The sequence below is a fragment of the Bos mutus genome, chromosome 27, assembly GCF_027580195.1.
Source record: "Bos mutus isolate GX-2022 chromosome 27, NWIPB_WYAK_1.1, whole genome shotgun sequence".
Classification (NCBI taxonomy): Eukaryota; Metazoa; Chordata; class Mammalia; order Artiodactyla; family Bovidae; genus Bos; species Bos mutus.
The window spans coordinates 29615972-29632827 of NC_091643.1; the positions used below are offsets into that span (position 1 = coordinate 29615972).

The 16856-nt window shown below is 36.3% G+C and overlaps 1 protein-coding gene across 19 annotated transcripts in view; it reads left to right on the forward strand.

The window, feature by feature from the left end:
* SORBS2 (sorbin and SH3 domain containing 2) overlaps positions 1–16856 on the forward strand; it is a 212644-nt gene that overhangs the window by 108110 nt on the left and 87678 nt on the right. For 7 of the 19 annotated variants that reach the window (XM_070364400.1, XM_070364404.1, XM_070364414.1 and 4 more), the window contains 5 exons: positions 4179–4228; positions 10413–10505; positions 13591–13617; positions 13920–13975; positions 14750–15391. In XM_070364400.1, coding sequence (XP_070220501.1) covers positions 4219–4228; positions 10413–10505; positions 13591–13617; positions 13920–13975; positions 14750–15391 — 828 coding nt within the window. In that variant the 5' untranslated portion in view covers positions 4179–4218. Of the gene's footprint in view, positions 1–4178; positions 4229–10412; positions 10506–13590; positions 13618–13850; positions 13976–14749; positions 15392–16856 lie in introns of all 19 variants that reach the window. The other 12 variants (XM_070364415.1, XM_070364412.1, XM_070364416.1 and 9 more) reach the window with 6 other exon arrangements.

The following is a 16856-nucleotide window of genomic DNA, read 5'->3' on the forward strand; positions in this document are numbered from 1 at the left end:
GGTTTACCTATGTCCCCTCCCACTTGAAAAACTTCAAACAGTTTTAAACATCAAGTGTTTTGAAAAGGAGTGATAAATAGAACTGGGGAAATGTCTTTCCAGTCCTCATTTTTCTGGAGGCTTGTTTATTCCTTCTTGTTTTAGCAGTTGCTTCAGCCTTGGTCACAGACATCCCCTGAGGCTTCTCTTTTCTATTTATTTTGCCCATTTAAGGTTAACATATTAGGAGTTTTGCTACTGAGACATTAAAATAAATACATCTGGGGCTTTCTCAAGGCTCCTGCACTGACCACTGCCTTCTTGCCTGACTTCACTGGCATCCCCTCAATCCAGGCGGTATTAAGGCTACAGAGTAGAGCTCCTTAGCTATGTACCACGTTTATTTTTGTATTCGGAAAAAGAAAATAGAACCCTGCCTCTTTATTTATACTAGCTGAAAAGCAAGAGTTAAAACTCATCATAATAAAGTGTCCTGCAATCACTATTTAAAGTCAATTGGCATGAAATTTTACGGTAAAATTCAGTGTAATGTTGTGACTCTCTTGGTCCTGGATGTGGCAGCTGCAGTGTCCTTCAGGGTGGATGGGTAAGAATGTAACACTAAACACAATCGGGTGATACTAAAACACTACTAATGAGGATGTCATCTGTGTTGTTTTCAGTGTAAGCTCTAAAAAATAAATTGGGGTGAACATCAGTACTCTCATTTTATCAATTCTATATATTCCCTGCTGTAGTATTCATTGAGTACCGGAATCTTGGAGAAGAAAATGGCAACCCACTCCAGTATTCTTGCCAGGAGAATCCCATGGACAGAGGAGCCTGATGGGCTATAGTCCATGGGGTCGCAACAAGTCAGACACAATTGAAGTGACTTAGTACAAGTACCAGGATATTAGAAATTCAGTGTAGGCATAAAAAAGATAAAATCCTTCTCTTCTTGCTTCATATGTACATCTCATATCATTTGAGTGTATCGTTTTCATGCCGGTTTATTTCTTGAATTCTCCCTCTACCCTGGGGGAGAAGGTATCATTTTATTTAGCCAGTATCCACATTAAAAAAATTTTTTGAAGGTTTAAATAAACTTTTTTCCAGTTTATTGAGATATAACTGACATACAGTACTGTATAAGTTTAAGGTAAATAACAAAATGATTTGACTTACATACATCATGAAATGATGACCACAGTTAAGTTTAGTGAACATCCATCATCTCATATAGATACAAAATTAAAGAAATAGAAAAAATACATATTTTTCAATGTGCTGAGAACTCTTCAGATTTTCTCTCAACAACTTTCATAGATAATTGCAGCAGTGTTAATTATATTTATCATGTACATTACATACCTGGTACTTACTTATCTTATAAGTGGAAGTTTGTACTTTTTAGCTGCCTTCATCCAATTCCCCCTGCTCCTACCAGTGGCAACCTCAAATCTGATCTCTTTTCCTATGAGTTTGTTTGTTAGTTTATTTGTTGAGGTATAACTGACTTACAATGTAGTATGTTAGCTTCTGTTACACAACATAGTGATTCGCTATTTCCATACAATTCAAAATAATCACTACATTAAGTCTAGTTATGAATCTATCCCCATACAAAGATATTACATAATTATCGACTATGTCCCCCACACTGTACGTTTCATACCATGACGCCTTTATTTTGCTGCTTGGAAGTCTGTGCCTCTTAATGTCCCTCACCTATTTCTCTGTTCCACCCACCCTCTCCCCTTTGGCAACCACCGGTTTGTTCTCTGTATCTGTGACTCTGTTTCTGTTTTGTTATGTTTGTTCATTTGATTGTTTTTTTATTTAAAAAATTTTTTTGCTTTGCCATCTGGGCTGGCGGGATCTTAGTTTCCTGACCAGGGATTAGCCCTGTGCCCTCAGCAGTGAAAATGTGGACCACTGGACCACCAGGGAATTCCCTATCTTGTTTTTTCAATTTCACATATAAGTGAAATCATACACTATTTGCCTTTCTCTGCCTGACTTATTCACTTACATCCTCTGCTGCTGCTGCTGCTAAGTCACTTCAGTCGTGTCCAGCTCTGTGTGACCCCATAGACAGCAGCCCACCAGGCTTCCCCGCCCCTGGGATTCTCCAGGCAAGAACACTGGAGTGGGTTGCCATTTCCTTCTCCATTATATCCTCTAGGTCCACCCATATTATCACAAATGGCAAGATTTCATTCTTTTTATGGCTGAGTGATATTCCATTGCACATATAAGCCACATCTTCTTTATTAATCTATGGATGGGTGCTTGGGTGGCTTCCATATTTTGGCTATTGTAAATAACACTGCAACAAACACAGGGGTGCATATGTCTTTACTAATTAGTATTTTTGTTTTCTTTGGATAAATACCCAGGAGTGAAATTGCTGGAACTTAATGGTAGTTCTATTTTAATTTTCTGAGGAATCTCCATACTCTTTTCCATAGTGGCTGCAACAATTTCTATTCTCACCAGTAGTGCACAAGACACCCTTTCCTTGACGTCCTTGCCAGCACTTGTTATTTGTTGTCTTTTTGATAACAGCTATTCGGATGGGTGTGAGGTGATATCTCATTGTGGTTTTGATTTGCATTTTCTTGAGGATTAGTGATGGTATGTGTCTTTTCACATGCCTGTTGGCCATCTGTATGTCTTCTAGGGGGAAAAGGCTTTTCAAATCCTCTGCCCATTCTTACATGGGTTGTTTGATTTTTTGATGCTGAGTTGTATGAGTTCTTCATATATTTTGGATATTAATCCTTTATCCGATAAATTATTTGCAAATATCTTTTTCCATTTAGTAGGTGGTCTTTTCGTTTTGTTGACAGTTTCTTTTGCTGTGCAAAAGCTTTTTAGTTTGATGTTGTCCTGCTTGTTTATTTTTGCTTTTGTTTGCCTCGCCTGAGGAGACATAGCCAAAAATAATATTACTAAGGCCAATGTCAAAGAGCGTACTGCCTCTATTTTCTTACATTAGTTTTATGGTTTCAAGTTGTATATTTACGTCTTAATCCATTTTGAATCTATTGTTACTCATGATGTGAGAAAGTAGTCCAGTCTGATTCTTTTGATGTAGCTGTCCAGTCTTCCCAATTGGACATTTTAATTTTATTATTATTTACTGATCCATGAGGTATTTTTTTTTTTTTTTTTTTTTACCTATCAGATATTAGAGTGCACATGGAAACTGAATGTGTGGTATAGGGGAAGTTCATGTTCACTGACAATAGGCCCTACTCAGGAGCTAAGGCAAAGTGACCAGGGTTAAACAACTATCAGAGAGCTCTTCCTCTTAGAAGCTTTGCTTCCTGAAGAGCCTATCCTTTTACTTTGGCTACAGGGTATAGAGAAATAAGAAACTCTAAAAGTGAGCACAGAGAATATGCCAGGAAAAGAACTAAGTCATGTTATACATCAAGAAATACTATAAATATTTTGAAACTTGTTTTCTACAACAAGTACCATTTTCCCAACCATTTCCAATAAATTAATCTCAACTGTCATACAGCAAGCACTCCAAAGGGGAAAACCACCACATCTGATACTGAAACAGAACTGGGTTTAGTAGTCATCATTTATTTCTTGCACTTTAGTAAAAATAGATGAATCTTACCTTTGAATACTTGCTCAAAATACCAGTACATTGCTTAAATACATTAAATATTCCCTGGCAATAAATTAACTCAATAATAAATTGAATATAATAAATGAAATAATGTAAAGTAATAATCTCAAATAAAATTAAATAATGCAATAAACTGAATAATGTAAAGTTAATGATTTCAAAGTATCAGAGTGTTTTTTAAAATTCTGGTAGAGGGCACTTAACCATCAGTGATCCTTTCTGGCTTAGAGAACAAAAACTGTTACTATAAATGTTTGAGAAAGCAATTTAATTTTTAACCATGAAAACCCTACTCCATTTTCATCCATTAATGATCAACATTAAACAAAAACACGAGTTTATGTTTATGATAATAAGACCAATAATAATTGAAGTTTAACTTGAATAGAATTATAAATTCTGCCCACTTTATTAAACTCTCATTTAAATAAAACTAATGATAATGTGATATTAGCTCACAGGTACACCAAAACCAAAGAAAAATACTTTCTTGATATTTTGCTCCCCACGCTAGTGAACAAATTAATACATCATTTTCTTTCTACAGGAAAACTGAAGACTTAAATAACAAACCCTCCAAGGTCAAAATGAACACAGGTATGCTGTCTCTGTTAGTTTTAAACTCTTCAGCCTCACTCTCTAAAAATCATCTTGGCCCTAAATCATTAGTTTAGCACTTGGCTGATCCTAAATGTGATACTAAGTTTCTGAGATAGATAGTCAAAGTCATTATTTGATTTCTTTGTTTTTGTACTTCAATCTTACAGCTATCAAAAGTAGAATTTTCTGTTTTGCTGTCTTTTACTCCTTTTTTTCTATAATTATATCATGACATTAACTCCTATAAACCCTAGGAAAAGGTAGTATATCATACAATGCATACATTTGAAAACTCTCACTTAAAATAGGCTAAATTCCTAGGCAGGTTGCTCAAGTGAGAGAACATTTAAAATTCTCCATTCTATAAACATTTTACATTGACAGCAGGAGTAGATAGAGTGCCAAAACCCCACGGGAAATCAGCTTAATTAATCCATAGACACACTTAGAGTCCTAAGTATTATATTTTTAGATGTGAGAACAGTATCTCCAAATAGCTTAACACTGGTGCTCAGAACCCCAGACTGTATACAGATTAATTGTAAAAAAAATTTTGTAATACTTGCTAGATACATATTATTTTTCCCCATAATTATTTTAACTTATATTCTCACCTTCTCCTTCTGAAATTCTTATAGTCAGTATTGAATAATTCTGGAAAGCAAGTTGAAATTTTCTAATTTTCAATTGTATTTAGAAAATACCACTTCCCACCCGTCAGTGATCACTCCAGAGCAGAGGATAAAGCATCAGATCAGATCAGATCAGTCACTCAGTCATGTCCGACTCTTTGCAACCCCATGAATGGCATCCCTGTCCATCACCAACTCCCGGAGTTCACTCAGACTCACGTCCATCGAGTCAGTGATACCATCCAGCCATCTCATCCTCTGTCGTCCCCTTCTCCTCCTGCCCCCAATCCCTCCCAGCATCAGAGTCTTTTCCAATGAGTCAACTCTTCGCATGAGGTGGCCAAAGTACTGGAGTTTCAGCTTTAGCATCATTCCTTCCAAAGAAATCCCAGGGCTGATCTCCTTCAGAATGGACTGGTTGGATCTCCTTGCACTCCAAGGGACTCTCAAGAGTCTTCTCCAACACCACAGTTCAAAAGCATCAATTCTTCGGTGCTCAGCTTTCTTCACAGTCCAATTCTCACATCTATACATGACTACTGGAAAAATCATAGCCTTGTTGGCAAAGTAATGTCTCTGCTTTTGAATATGCTATCTAGGTTGGTCATAACTTTCCTTCCAAGGAGTAAGCGTCTTTTAATTTCATGGCTGCACTCACCATCTGTAGTGATTTTGGAGCCCAGAAAAATAAAGTCTGACACTGTTTCCACTGTTTCCCCATCTATTTCCCATGAAGTGGTGGGACCGGATGCCATGATCTTCGTTTTCTGAATGTATGAAAAGGCAAAATGATAGGAGAAAGCATAGTGGAAGATATTTTTCTCGCATCAAGCCAGTTGCTTTTTTGCTGTCTCTTGTTATCAAAATGCCTCGAGGGAGGATTAGCAACCACTGGTGAGAACCAATACCTAATCCCTAGATCAAGTGTAGAGACATGCGCTCTGAAGGTGATTCTGTGGCTGCCCCTTAGCAGAAACTGGCTGCAACCGACCTCTGAGAGTTTGAAGTCAGCTGGCCCCTGGGGATGCAGTCAGCTCATAGGTGTGCAGGCAAGATGAGGACATTGGAGACAGTCAACAAGTACAGGGAAGGCTTAGAAATCAACAGAAATTGTAATCCTGGAAATGAACCAAGTAAAGTCATTTGGACAATTGGAGATGTGAGAATTATACATGGGAAATGAAAGGACAAATCTTATTAGGCAAAGGAGACTAAAGAAAGCAAATAGAACAAGCTTGTCTAAGTCATACTGTGAAACTGCAAAATCACCCCAGTGGGACATGCACATGAGGAAGTTATATTCACCGATTGTTCTGCAGCATCTTCTTGCAGACTTAAGTTGAACGTAATTTCCCAATATCCTTCATGTTGTGGAGTCCGATTTTTCTATTTATTATAACCTTATTATGACAGATGTATAATATGCAATTATACTAATATCATAGTCATTACAATGCATTAAATAATTAACCTTCCTATTCCTAGAATTCAATCCCCAGTAACAAAGTAGGCAAATAGAAATTTGTAAATTTGTTTAGTTCTCCAGGGTACTTGAATAAAGTTACTGCTCTAGTAGCATGAATATAACCCTCTAAAGCATCCTCTCATTAAAAGGTGTGAGCTGGGCTCTATATGGGATGTTAATTTGCAGATATTTTGATTATATGAGTGAATTTACACATCCATATATGCATGTAAATATGTTATTCAAACATACACATACAAAATTAATTAGAAGTGACTGGAACCCTTTGTTTAAAGTGCCAAAGTAATACTACAGTGTTGCTATAAAAACATACCACTTTTGAAAATATATATAGAACTATAAGAGCTTCCCAGGTGGTGCTAGTGGTAAAGAACCCACCTGCCATTGCAGAAGGCATAAGAGATAAGGTGTGGTCCCTGAGTCAGAAAGATCCCCTGGAGGAGGGCATGGCAACCCACTCCAGTATTCTTGCCTGGAGAATCCCATGGACAGAGGAACCTGAAGGGCTACAGTCCATGGGGTCACGAAGAGTTGGATATGACTGAAGTGATTGAGCACATGCACCATAGAACTACATGCACACACACACACACACACACACACACATAGTTTTTCAACACTGTAGGAAGTTGAAGAAAGTGTTGTCACTGTATCTCAAAACAAAGTAGAAATTAGGTCCCAAATATCCAATAAATAAAACAGGTCTCCATTATCTACCTACCTGCTGCTGCTGCTGCTAAGTCACTTCAGTCGTGTCTGACTCTGTGCAACCCCATAGACGGCAGCCCACCAGGCTCCCCCGTCCCTGGGATTCTCCAGGCAAGAACACTGGAGTGGGTTGCCATTTCCTTCTCCAGTGCATGAAAGTGAAAAGTGAAAGGGAAGTCACTCAGTCGTGTCCGACTCTAGCGAGCCCATGGACTGCAGCCTACCAGGCTCTTCTATCTATGGGATTTTCCAGGCAAGAGTACTGGAGTGGGGTGCCATTGCCTTCTCCACCATTATCTACCTATCAATCATTAAAGAGAGATATTACTATTTCAATGTTCATTTGTCAGTCACTAAAGTTTTTCCAAAAAAAAAAAGATTCGTTCAAAGCAGCTTTGTTTTTAGCCCAATACATAATAAACCTGCCAAGGGAACTGTGACACATTTCTCATACTAAAGTATCTAAATAATGTATAAAATATACAAAACATGCTGTATTTGTACTCTTAGAATTTTTGGTCCACTATTTTTGAAGGAAAATCTTTGCTGGGGAGGAGAGAGAGAAAGACATCAAATGCTCCATTGTGTATATGGTTTACTCCTGTGAGTGTTTTCCAGCAGTAGAAGCAGCTCCTGAGGGTCTTGCCACTGCCTGGAAGCGTGAGCAGGTTATGAGGGAGTGTGAAGGTGAGGGCAGCATTAATGTTCTTTCGGATGACCTAAATATATAAGATAGCATCCTCATTTTGAGATCTAAAAGAATATCTTCAAGAAATTGCAGGAAGTACCAATGCATAAGTAAGAAGAAACAGGATATAATAGATTTCTTCATTCCAGCACTTTCACCAATGCCTCAACTTTTCAAATTAAGCTCTTTATTAAACTGTTAATCAAGAAAAATTCTCCAATCATTTTACCGAGTTCTTAGAGTTACGTGGAATACAAAAATTATTTAACCCAGAGGTTCCCACACTTTCTTGGTTGACGGGGCCAAGAGAGCTCGGTAATTTTTCACACACCCTCAAGCCAAAAGAAATACCTGACAGTTGTGCTTAGTAAGCAGTTAGGTGCAGACAGGTTAGTAAGTGCTCATATTCTATCAACTCAGAAGCAAACTGAACAAAATCATAGACTTCCCCGGCATCTCCAAACAGCCGAGGTTATTTTAGAGCTTCCCTGGTGGCTCAGAGGTAAAGAGTCTGCCTGCAATGCAGGAGACCCGGGTTTGATCCCTCGGTTGGGAAGATCCCCTGGAGAAGGAAATGGCAACCCGCTCCAGTACTCTTGCCTGGAGAATCCCATGGACAGAAGAGCCTGGTGAGCCCCAGTCCACGGACTTGCAGCACATCGGACACAACTGAGCGACTAACACTTCACTTCATTTCATATTGTGCGATATTCAATTGAAAAAATAATCATTTATCCAATTCCCGATGACCACAGTTACTTGTTACTGGGATGCCTGTGTGTACTGGGCGCTATAAAATTTCTCAGACTCAGAATTAGATGGTATTTCACTTCTGTCAATTACTGGCCCGGATGACTTTCCCAGGGCACTTGCGCTCCACCATAACCATCACCAAAAACCCAGATTTACAAAAGATGTGACGTCACCTAAAGGGAGATAACAGGATCTGTGATGTTGAAACTGGGAACTGCCTCAGGCTAGTGGCGGATGCAGTGTCTGTCTGATTCACATCATTTTCCTCAAAAATGTGAACTATGTTCGCAAACCCTTGTGAATCCACTGTGGTGGGTGCTTAATACAGAGTTCTGGAAACCAAAGGTTTAACCAGTGACCTTGGGTCTCTTCATTCTGAACTTTTCCCTTTGCATCTCTGCTTCTTCTTCAGATGTTCAGAATTAAAAGAACTAGAAAATGTAATCTCTAGTAAATGAGAGCTTTCCATTCACACTGTCAACACCCTGGAATACTTAGCCCTTTGTGACATTGATAGCTGCTATATATTGTGTATTCAATAATATTACCTCTATTTTATCAGAAACATTCATCCCCCATGGCTATTTTCAGTTTGCAGTTTGCTAAAATCCTGTTGGTGCCTCTTCTGAAGATACATTTGGTTGTATGTTTTTACCATTTTTGTCTTTCTATATTTGGTCTTTGGTTTATTTACTTTCTTTTGTTGTCCTATTTCTCTGTTTTAATTATTATCTGCATTACAAAATTGCTATTTTAAGTATATATTTAAAAACATATTTTGACATGAGAATCATTCTGTCAATTTAAAGGTCTGCTGACCTTACTACTTGTGATTTTACCAACAATTAATTCAAATCATACTTTTCAGCACTCAATTCCCTCATGTCCAATAAACGAAGTGGATACACTCCTTAAGAAATAAAGGAAAGCAATGTGCAAGACTAGCATGTGGCAAAATATAATAATTATAATATTGGTGGTTATAGAATTTATCTTTTTGTTATAGCTTTCAAAAAGAATTAAATTTAAGTTCTTTTGGTTCCAGGGGAATGAGCAAAACTATTTATTGCACATTCCAGCTACAAAGGAATGTGGGAATGGAATTGGAATCTGTTCCTAAATAGAACATTAACCTTCCAATTTTAGAAGTCTTGTTACGCTAAGCTTCTCAAATCATATTAAAATAGCTGATGCATTTTCACTTCTTTTGCTTCATGTTGTGATTTGCATTAAGTGTAAATACATAAATCATATACTTCTTGTTCAAAAGTACAAAAACTAATTTTTTAAACATGGTTGTTTCAGTACTGTATGTATCAATATTGTTTTATCTCAAGGAGGCAAAATTTCCCATAACTAATAATAACTGGGAAGACACAGAATATTTTTCTTTATGAATCTTACATATCAAATGTATTATGCCTGTAACAGGTAACAACTTTTACTTCAAGAGGTCCTTCAGGAATCATAATAGCTCAAATACAGTAAAACCTAAAATGATGGATATGAAAGTATGTTATAACATAGCTCTTAATCCTGAAATACAGGATATTCATAACTCTAAAAGCTAGTTACACTGCTTGTAAATTTAATAGTTGAATTCAAATGGTATACACAAAGTTCAGTTCTATACATGGTATTCCTCAAAGAAAAACCATAAAACATTAAATGTAAAATCTGAGTTTTTTTTACTAAATCATTGGCATCTATTTCTAAGACATAACCCTGGCGTTTTCCTTGTTTTGTTTCGGTTTAGTTTGGGGTGGGTGTAAATTTTGCAGACGTGTTCCGTGGTTACTAGTGCTGACTGTTCATCTCTCTCATGGATGTCTGTCACATTTCACTGAGATGCATGGTACTGCATGTGCTTTCTCCTTTGCTGTGGCCTCTGCTATGTCATTTTTTTGCTTCCAGATAGCGGTGGGTGTGCTCGCAAACGTGCCGCCATGTCTGTTACATTAACATCTGTGAAGAGAGTTCAGAGTTCTCCAAACCTGTTGGCTGCAGGTATAATATCACTAACTCACAGAATGTCACATTTGAATGGCTTTCTCTGACCTTTCTCTCTTTCCAGAATTATCCTGTTTGGATGATGAAAGTGGCTGTAAATACCTTTCTAATGCCCCACAAGTTCTTATTTTTCTTGTCTCAAGAATAGCTCCTATCCCTTATGACTGTTTTGCTCTAAAAATAAAAAATGTCAAAGGGAACTGATATCTTGTAGAAAATATTTTAAAAACATAATTAAAAACAACAGTCACTTGCCAAAAATGTGTTAAGTAGCTGCAAGTTTTAACAACTAAGTTTTTGTACTGCATGGACTAAAGTAACATAATATTTAATTAAGATAACTCATGGGTACTTTTCTTGTTTTTTACCTAAAAACTATTGAGGGTGGAGGCACAGAGTGTCAGAAGTGGGATTTGCAGGAAATTGAATCTTTATTAATTTGCTTCTCTGTCAAAGGTTGCAAATAAAATGATAGAATATTAACTTTCAAAGAGACTTTAAATCTTCCTTTAATCCAATCAACAAAGAGCTTTCTAATATATATTTTTAAACATCTTGGTCCAATTAAAATTAACATGAACTCGCAAGTATAAATATACTCTAGAAAGTAACTGGGAGTGTGATATTTCAGCATCCACTGAAGTGTGTCTTTTTACAATAAATAATCTCTCATGACTTCAACCCTAGTCTCTCTAGACCCTGAAATATACCCGTATCACTAGGTGACTGGTTAGTTGGTTGGTCAATTTTATTTTTCCTGGGTTAGTTGGGGTTTCCTTTGATTTTTTAAATAATATTCATGGGTTTTGGAACAGAAGTGGGAAAGGGATGAAGGATATTTAAATAATTCTAATTCTCACTGTGCGTATTAGTGTTTTTTATACACATGCATTTATTAGTTAATTATTCAGGATGTCCTTAATTATGAAGCCACTTGACCCTAAACTATCCAGTTTTGTTGAGGAAAAATCAAGCTTCCATGTGGAGATTCCTACTCCTGCCCACCACCTTCAATCCATCAATAGATTTCAATGTCTAAATTTAAATACAAAACCAGGTGGTTCCATAATATATTACCTTTATTAAAAATATAAATTGCATTGCAATGGATGTAGTAATGATCTCATTTTGGTTTGAAAAAAATTATCTTTATATATATATATATATTTGTACATGTTTGTTCATGTGTATGTGAGCATAGAAAATGTTAGAAAAACAGTCATTTCCCCAACTCATAGGATTTGTCAGAATTAAATGAGGGTAAATGAAGAAAATAAATGGACAGGTTTATCATAGTACTGACAAAGACAGTAGCCATTCAGTTAGTTAACTTGAATTTAGTTAATACATTTAATTCTTGCAAGGCACTTGAACCCTTTAAAGAAAGGGGCTATAAGAATTAAAATCAACATAACTTTAAAGAAAAGTATCATATAGAATATAGCATATCATAAAGAAATTTAAGTAAAACCCAAGAGTAGAGACTATGAGGTAGAGGGTACTGCAAGCACAGCTACATAAAAATCATAATGTTCAAATCATAAGGGTGGAAAGGACTGCTACGAACATTAAGTCCAGTCCCTGACACCAAGCCAGGAAAGCCCTGACAACTGCTCTGATGGGTTCGCTACCTTCTGCAGCTCACAGGGAGTGCTTGTTGTAAGAGGAAAGAGCAGTTAAAGTTCTTAGTTCTCAAAGACTATTTTCATGCACAGAACAACCAGGGAACGTTAAATCTGTCCCATTTACTCATTCTTAAATTTTCAAAGAAGCAATGACCACCCACTAAAGAATACTAAAAATTAAAGGCTCTGATCCCTAGAATTCTAGCTGGGTTTTTTTTTTTTAACAAGTGAATGGTCATGAAGAGTGTTCAAGATATTAGACAAAACCATTTTCTCCAAGCGTCTGCCAAGTTATGTACCTGGCCAATTCTTAAAAAATAACCAAAAAGCTCTATTCTCTTTACTTGACATGTGTCTAGGACGCTTCTTATTACCCACTCCATATCACACCTGCCCTCCCTTTCCCAAGCTTTCCTGGCAGGGGTGAAATAAAAACAGAGCTATGGTGAACAGTGTCCACGTGGGATGCTGCATGACTTTCAGTTCCTCCGAAGAACTATAATATTAGTAAAGTAGCAAATTGGCACTTGGCATTTTATATATCTAAAATTAGGTTTATGTTAAAGAAACTGAAATATTTGAACACCTAAGGGTTCTTAAAGGACCACCCACTTAAAAGTAAATCTGAATCATTAACGTCCAGGATCTGGACAGAAGATTAGGCTGAATGACCTCTAAGATCCTTTCCAAAATTAAGGCTTTATGATTCCAGGTGAAGTTGGCCCCGTGGTATCATAGAACCAAGCAATACCAACTGAGTACCTAAAATTGTGCATAATTTATAGGAGATTCTTGAAAGTATAATTGCAAATAAAACTGAAAATAAATATGTCATCGGGCTGCTTTCCAGCTGTATTATCAAAAGCAATTTATTAGTACTGAAATGCTTACTGCAAGACAGTGGAATACTTGAAACAGCTTTTTCATTGTTGAATATAAAATCACTCTTAAATGGCAATAAGAAGAAAATTCAAAGTCTAGAGAGTGATTTGAAAATATCACATAATATGGCAGTGTATTTTACACTTTCTTAAAGTAAAGAAGAATTAAAGCTACAAAAAATTGATGGCATTGAAAGCTAAGGATCTGGTGGTTTGATTCATTGTTAGGAGAACCATTCATTGTTTTCCAAACTTTTGATCCTTCAAACTGATATTAAAAACTCATATATTCACCGTAAGCAATAATAAGATAAAATTGAATTCTTGCAATAATACTAAGGGGAAAATCAGTGTTTGATATATGTTTTAATTATATATCATATTTAATTAATTCTAGTCTAATTGAAGTAAAAACAAATGCACAAATTTCAATTAGTATATTTTATATACCCAGAGTTTTAGAACTGAGATAATGTTTGCTCAAAAAACAAAATGTATGTGGTTTTTTGCCAAATGATCTTTACTGCATTGTTCATTTTACCAGAGAACTAATTTCGACATTTCTTTTTCTTTTAGGGCGTGATTCTCAGTCACCAGACTCAGGTACCAAAAAACTATTCTGAATAACTACTACATTTGTTGTGAGTTTTTTAAAAAACATATTCATAGCCACATTGTTACTCTTACAGTAAACTTCAATTGCATACACAGTTATGCATTTTTAATGTCTAAAAAGAAAATTTCAATTTTGGAAATAAAAATAAATTTTATTTTAAAAATATGTTAAAAGTGGATGTAGATATTTTTGTATCCGATTTGTTTTCTCTTAATAAAAGCTTGGAGATGTTTCAATGATCGAAATCAAGAGACACTGAATGGAGATGCTACATGTTCCTCTCTTGCAGCAAAAGGTTTTAGAAGCGTTCGACCAAATCTACAAGAAAAAAAATCACCAACTCAGGTAATCCTGCACACTGCTGTCCACTGTGTTATTTTAAACCACTGCTCTAGAGTCTCTTTTCTAGTAACATGCATGTTTTGATATGTTTTATTCTTATTATGTTGCTTTTATATTTGTATTGACTTGTACTTACAACATGGAAGACAAGTCTTAAGTTCAAAACAGGTTATTGATTTTTCTTTTTTCTGATTCAGCTGATAAAAGCACATCAGTTTCTGGTATAATTTTCAGGATATTTTCTAATTCTTAAAAAAAACAGCCAGTTGATGATTTGGATTTCTAAGTTATGAGGCCAGCAATATATTATTTACTGAATAAATATGAGTTATGCAATTGCTCGTTAAACATTAACTAAAGAAACTCAGTGTTGGAGATATTAGTAAAACTGTCACAGGCATGAAACATGTTACCAAAACAATGTGAGTAAATACTGTATATATACCTCAAGGTCTAGAAATATACCAAGAGAAAATATTTTCACTTTTAACCTAATTTCCCAGAAAGTAGATGGAGACAAACTTGATACTGTATTCTCTATAAAACTATTTTCCCCCAGAAGGCAACTATTGACAGTAAATTAAAATGCATTCTGAATGAAATAAACATGATCTCTCAATCTGGCCAACAAAATGTATAGCATAAGAAGAAGGTGTGACATTGCTTTACTTTCTTTAAGGGTAGAGTTAACACTGGTTTCTTTAATGATTAACTTTGACTTTCTCTCTGTTTTTCCTTCAACACTATTTCTTTCTCTGGATGCTTTTGGTAACCCAGGCACCCCTTCCACCACCCAGAAAAGAGAGCTTTTGTAGCTCCTTGATAACCAATCATACAAAGGGTGACATTTTAGACCAATTAGTAACTAACACACAAAGTCCATCCTGTACAGAGTTCTTTACTAACAAAACACCTCTCCAGGGAACTATGTATTCTAATGATGATTCTAGCCAGACAATTGTATATTCTGAAGAATCTAACACAACCGTGTCATATACACAAAAAATCACTAACCCACTACCACCACCTTCCCACACAGGTCCCCCACCAAAAGCTGATATGAGTACCCCACTTCTCCAAGAGGACTACACCCAAGATTCTCAAACTCGGAGAATTTCCACATTGAAACTAATCCATAACCAGGACCCAGGAAGCAGCATCACCTTTAATCCCCCCCAGTTTCCCAAATCTGTTGAAATACCATCATTGCTCAAAAGGCCTTGCTCACCACCCGCTAACCCAGTGCCTGAGAAACACACAGCATCTCTTTCCATCCAGATAGCTCCCCTTTCGGGACACGATCCTGAAAGCCACAAACAGCCACCTGAGCTTTCTCCAGAGACTGCAAAGATACCTCTTCAGCCAGAGAGACAAAGACCTGCAGTTGCTGCGGCCTCTCAGTCCTCAGACTGCCAAGTGGTACCTTACACCTTCCAATCTCTTCTTACAGCGTTCTGTAGAGACCCTAACTCCTTTGGTTTGGGCTTCTTATATAACCCGATGCTTTGTTAGTTTGCAATCAGGAAAGGAGAAAGAAACCATCTTCCTATTTAAAACCCCACCAAATTCATCAGTAAATTTCTAGGGATCTTTTAATTTAAAAAATCTACAGATCTTTTACCCAGAAATAATGTTTTATAGGCATCTTCCTTCTAGATATTTATTAGAAATCATTGATGATTGGTTAACAATTAAAACTGAAAAATACCTTTAAGTTTTAAAGAAATATTGTTCATGCCAGGTTTCTGAGTACTTAGATTTTACTTTATTTACATGGGTAAAATCTCTTAAAATAATTGTCCATTATAATTCACTTTGAAAGAAACAGTTATCTTAATTCTAGCAGAATTTATTTTCTTATAGTTCAAAATTCATTTTCATTGAAACTCGATAAATTTCTATGTTTTTAAGTTTATTATTTCAGAAAGTATATTAATAAATCTTTAGTACTTAGACTATTCAGAAGTAAATCTATATTTCCTTATATGTTAAATTCTCCCATAGTGTCATTCTGCTGACATTTATGAATCTAGTTAGAAGAGAAATGTGTTCCTCTTCTTGGCTTTTTCACAGAATAATGTAATGTGAAGAGCATAAGCTTTAAGGCTAAACTGTAGATTCCAATCCAAACGCCATCACTGGCTATGTGATAAGGCAACCATCCTAACTTCTCTGTGAGTCTGAACAAAGAAATGAGAGTATTAATTAACCCTTAATTCATAGGCTATGATAAGAGTAGGAAGTTAGTAGAGGTACAGTACTCAGGATTCAGCAAACTCTGCTTAAATGGTAGCCATTTATAAGGACATGCTAGCAACTGCAGCAGTAGTGGGAGTCCAGAAAACACTCATACTTGAGTAAATAATTTGAAGAATGGTATCTACTGTAGCTGTACTATTAAAAGTCATCCAAGACATATCCTTGAAGCAATGTATTTTTTATCTTTATAGAAAGTCTTCAACAGACATCTGATTGACATCAACATCCTTCCCACACACACCCACCCATAAAGCAGAAACCTTAAGCTTAGATGATTAAAAAGACAAGTGGGTGTTCCTACTAAAATACCTTCTTTATCAGTGCAAATTGTTTTAATTAGGGTAATATCTTCTGAGAGCCCCTATGAAATAATAATAAAAACAGTAAAAACAACAGTAGCACCTAACAAATACCAAGAGTTCACTATATGCAGGTACTGTTCCAAACCACTCACATTTATTAACTACTTCCACAATCCCATGAGGTAGGGAGCAAAATCAAACTGAGACACCACAGACAGGGATGGGCTAGTGTCAGAGAGCAGGCTTATTTGTGTCCAAAAACATGTCCCTGGGAGCAGATGTAGAAGTCAGAGCAGACACCACCACATTCACAACTCAGTTCA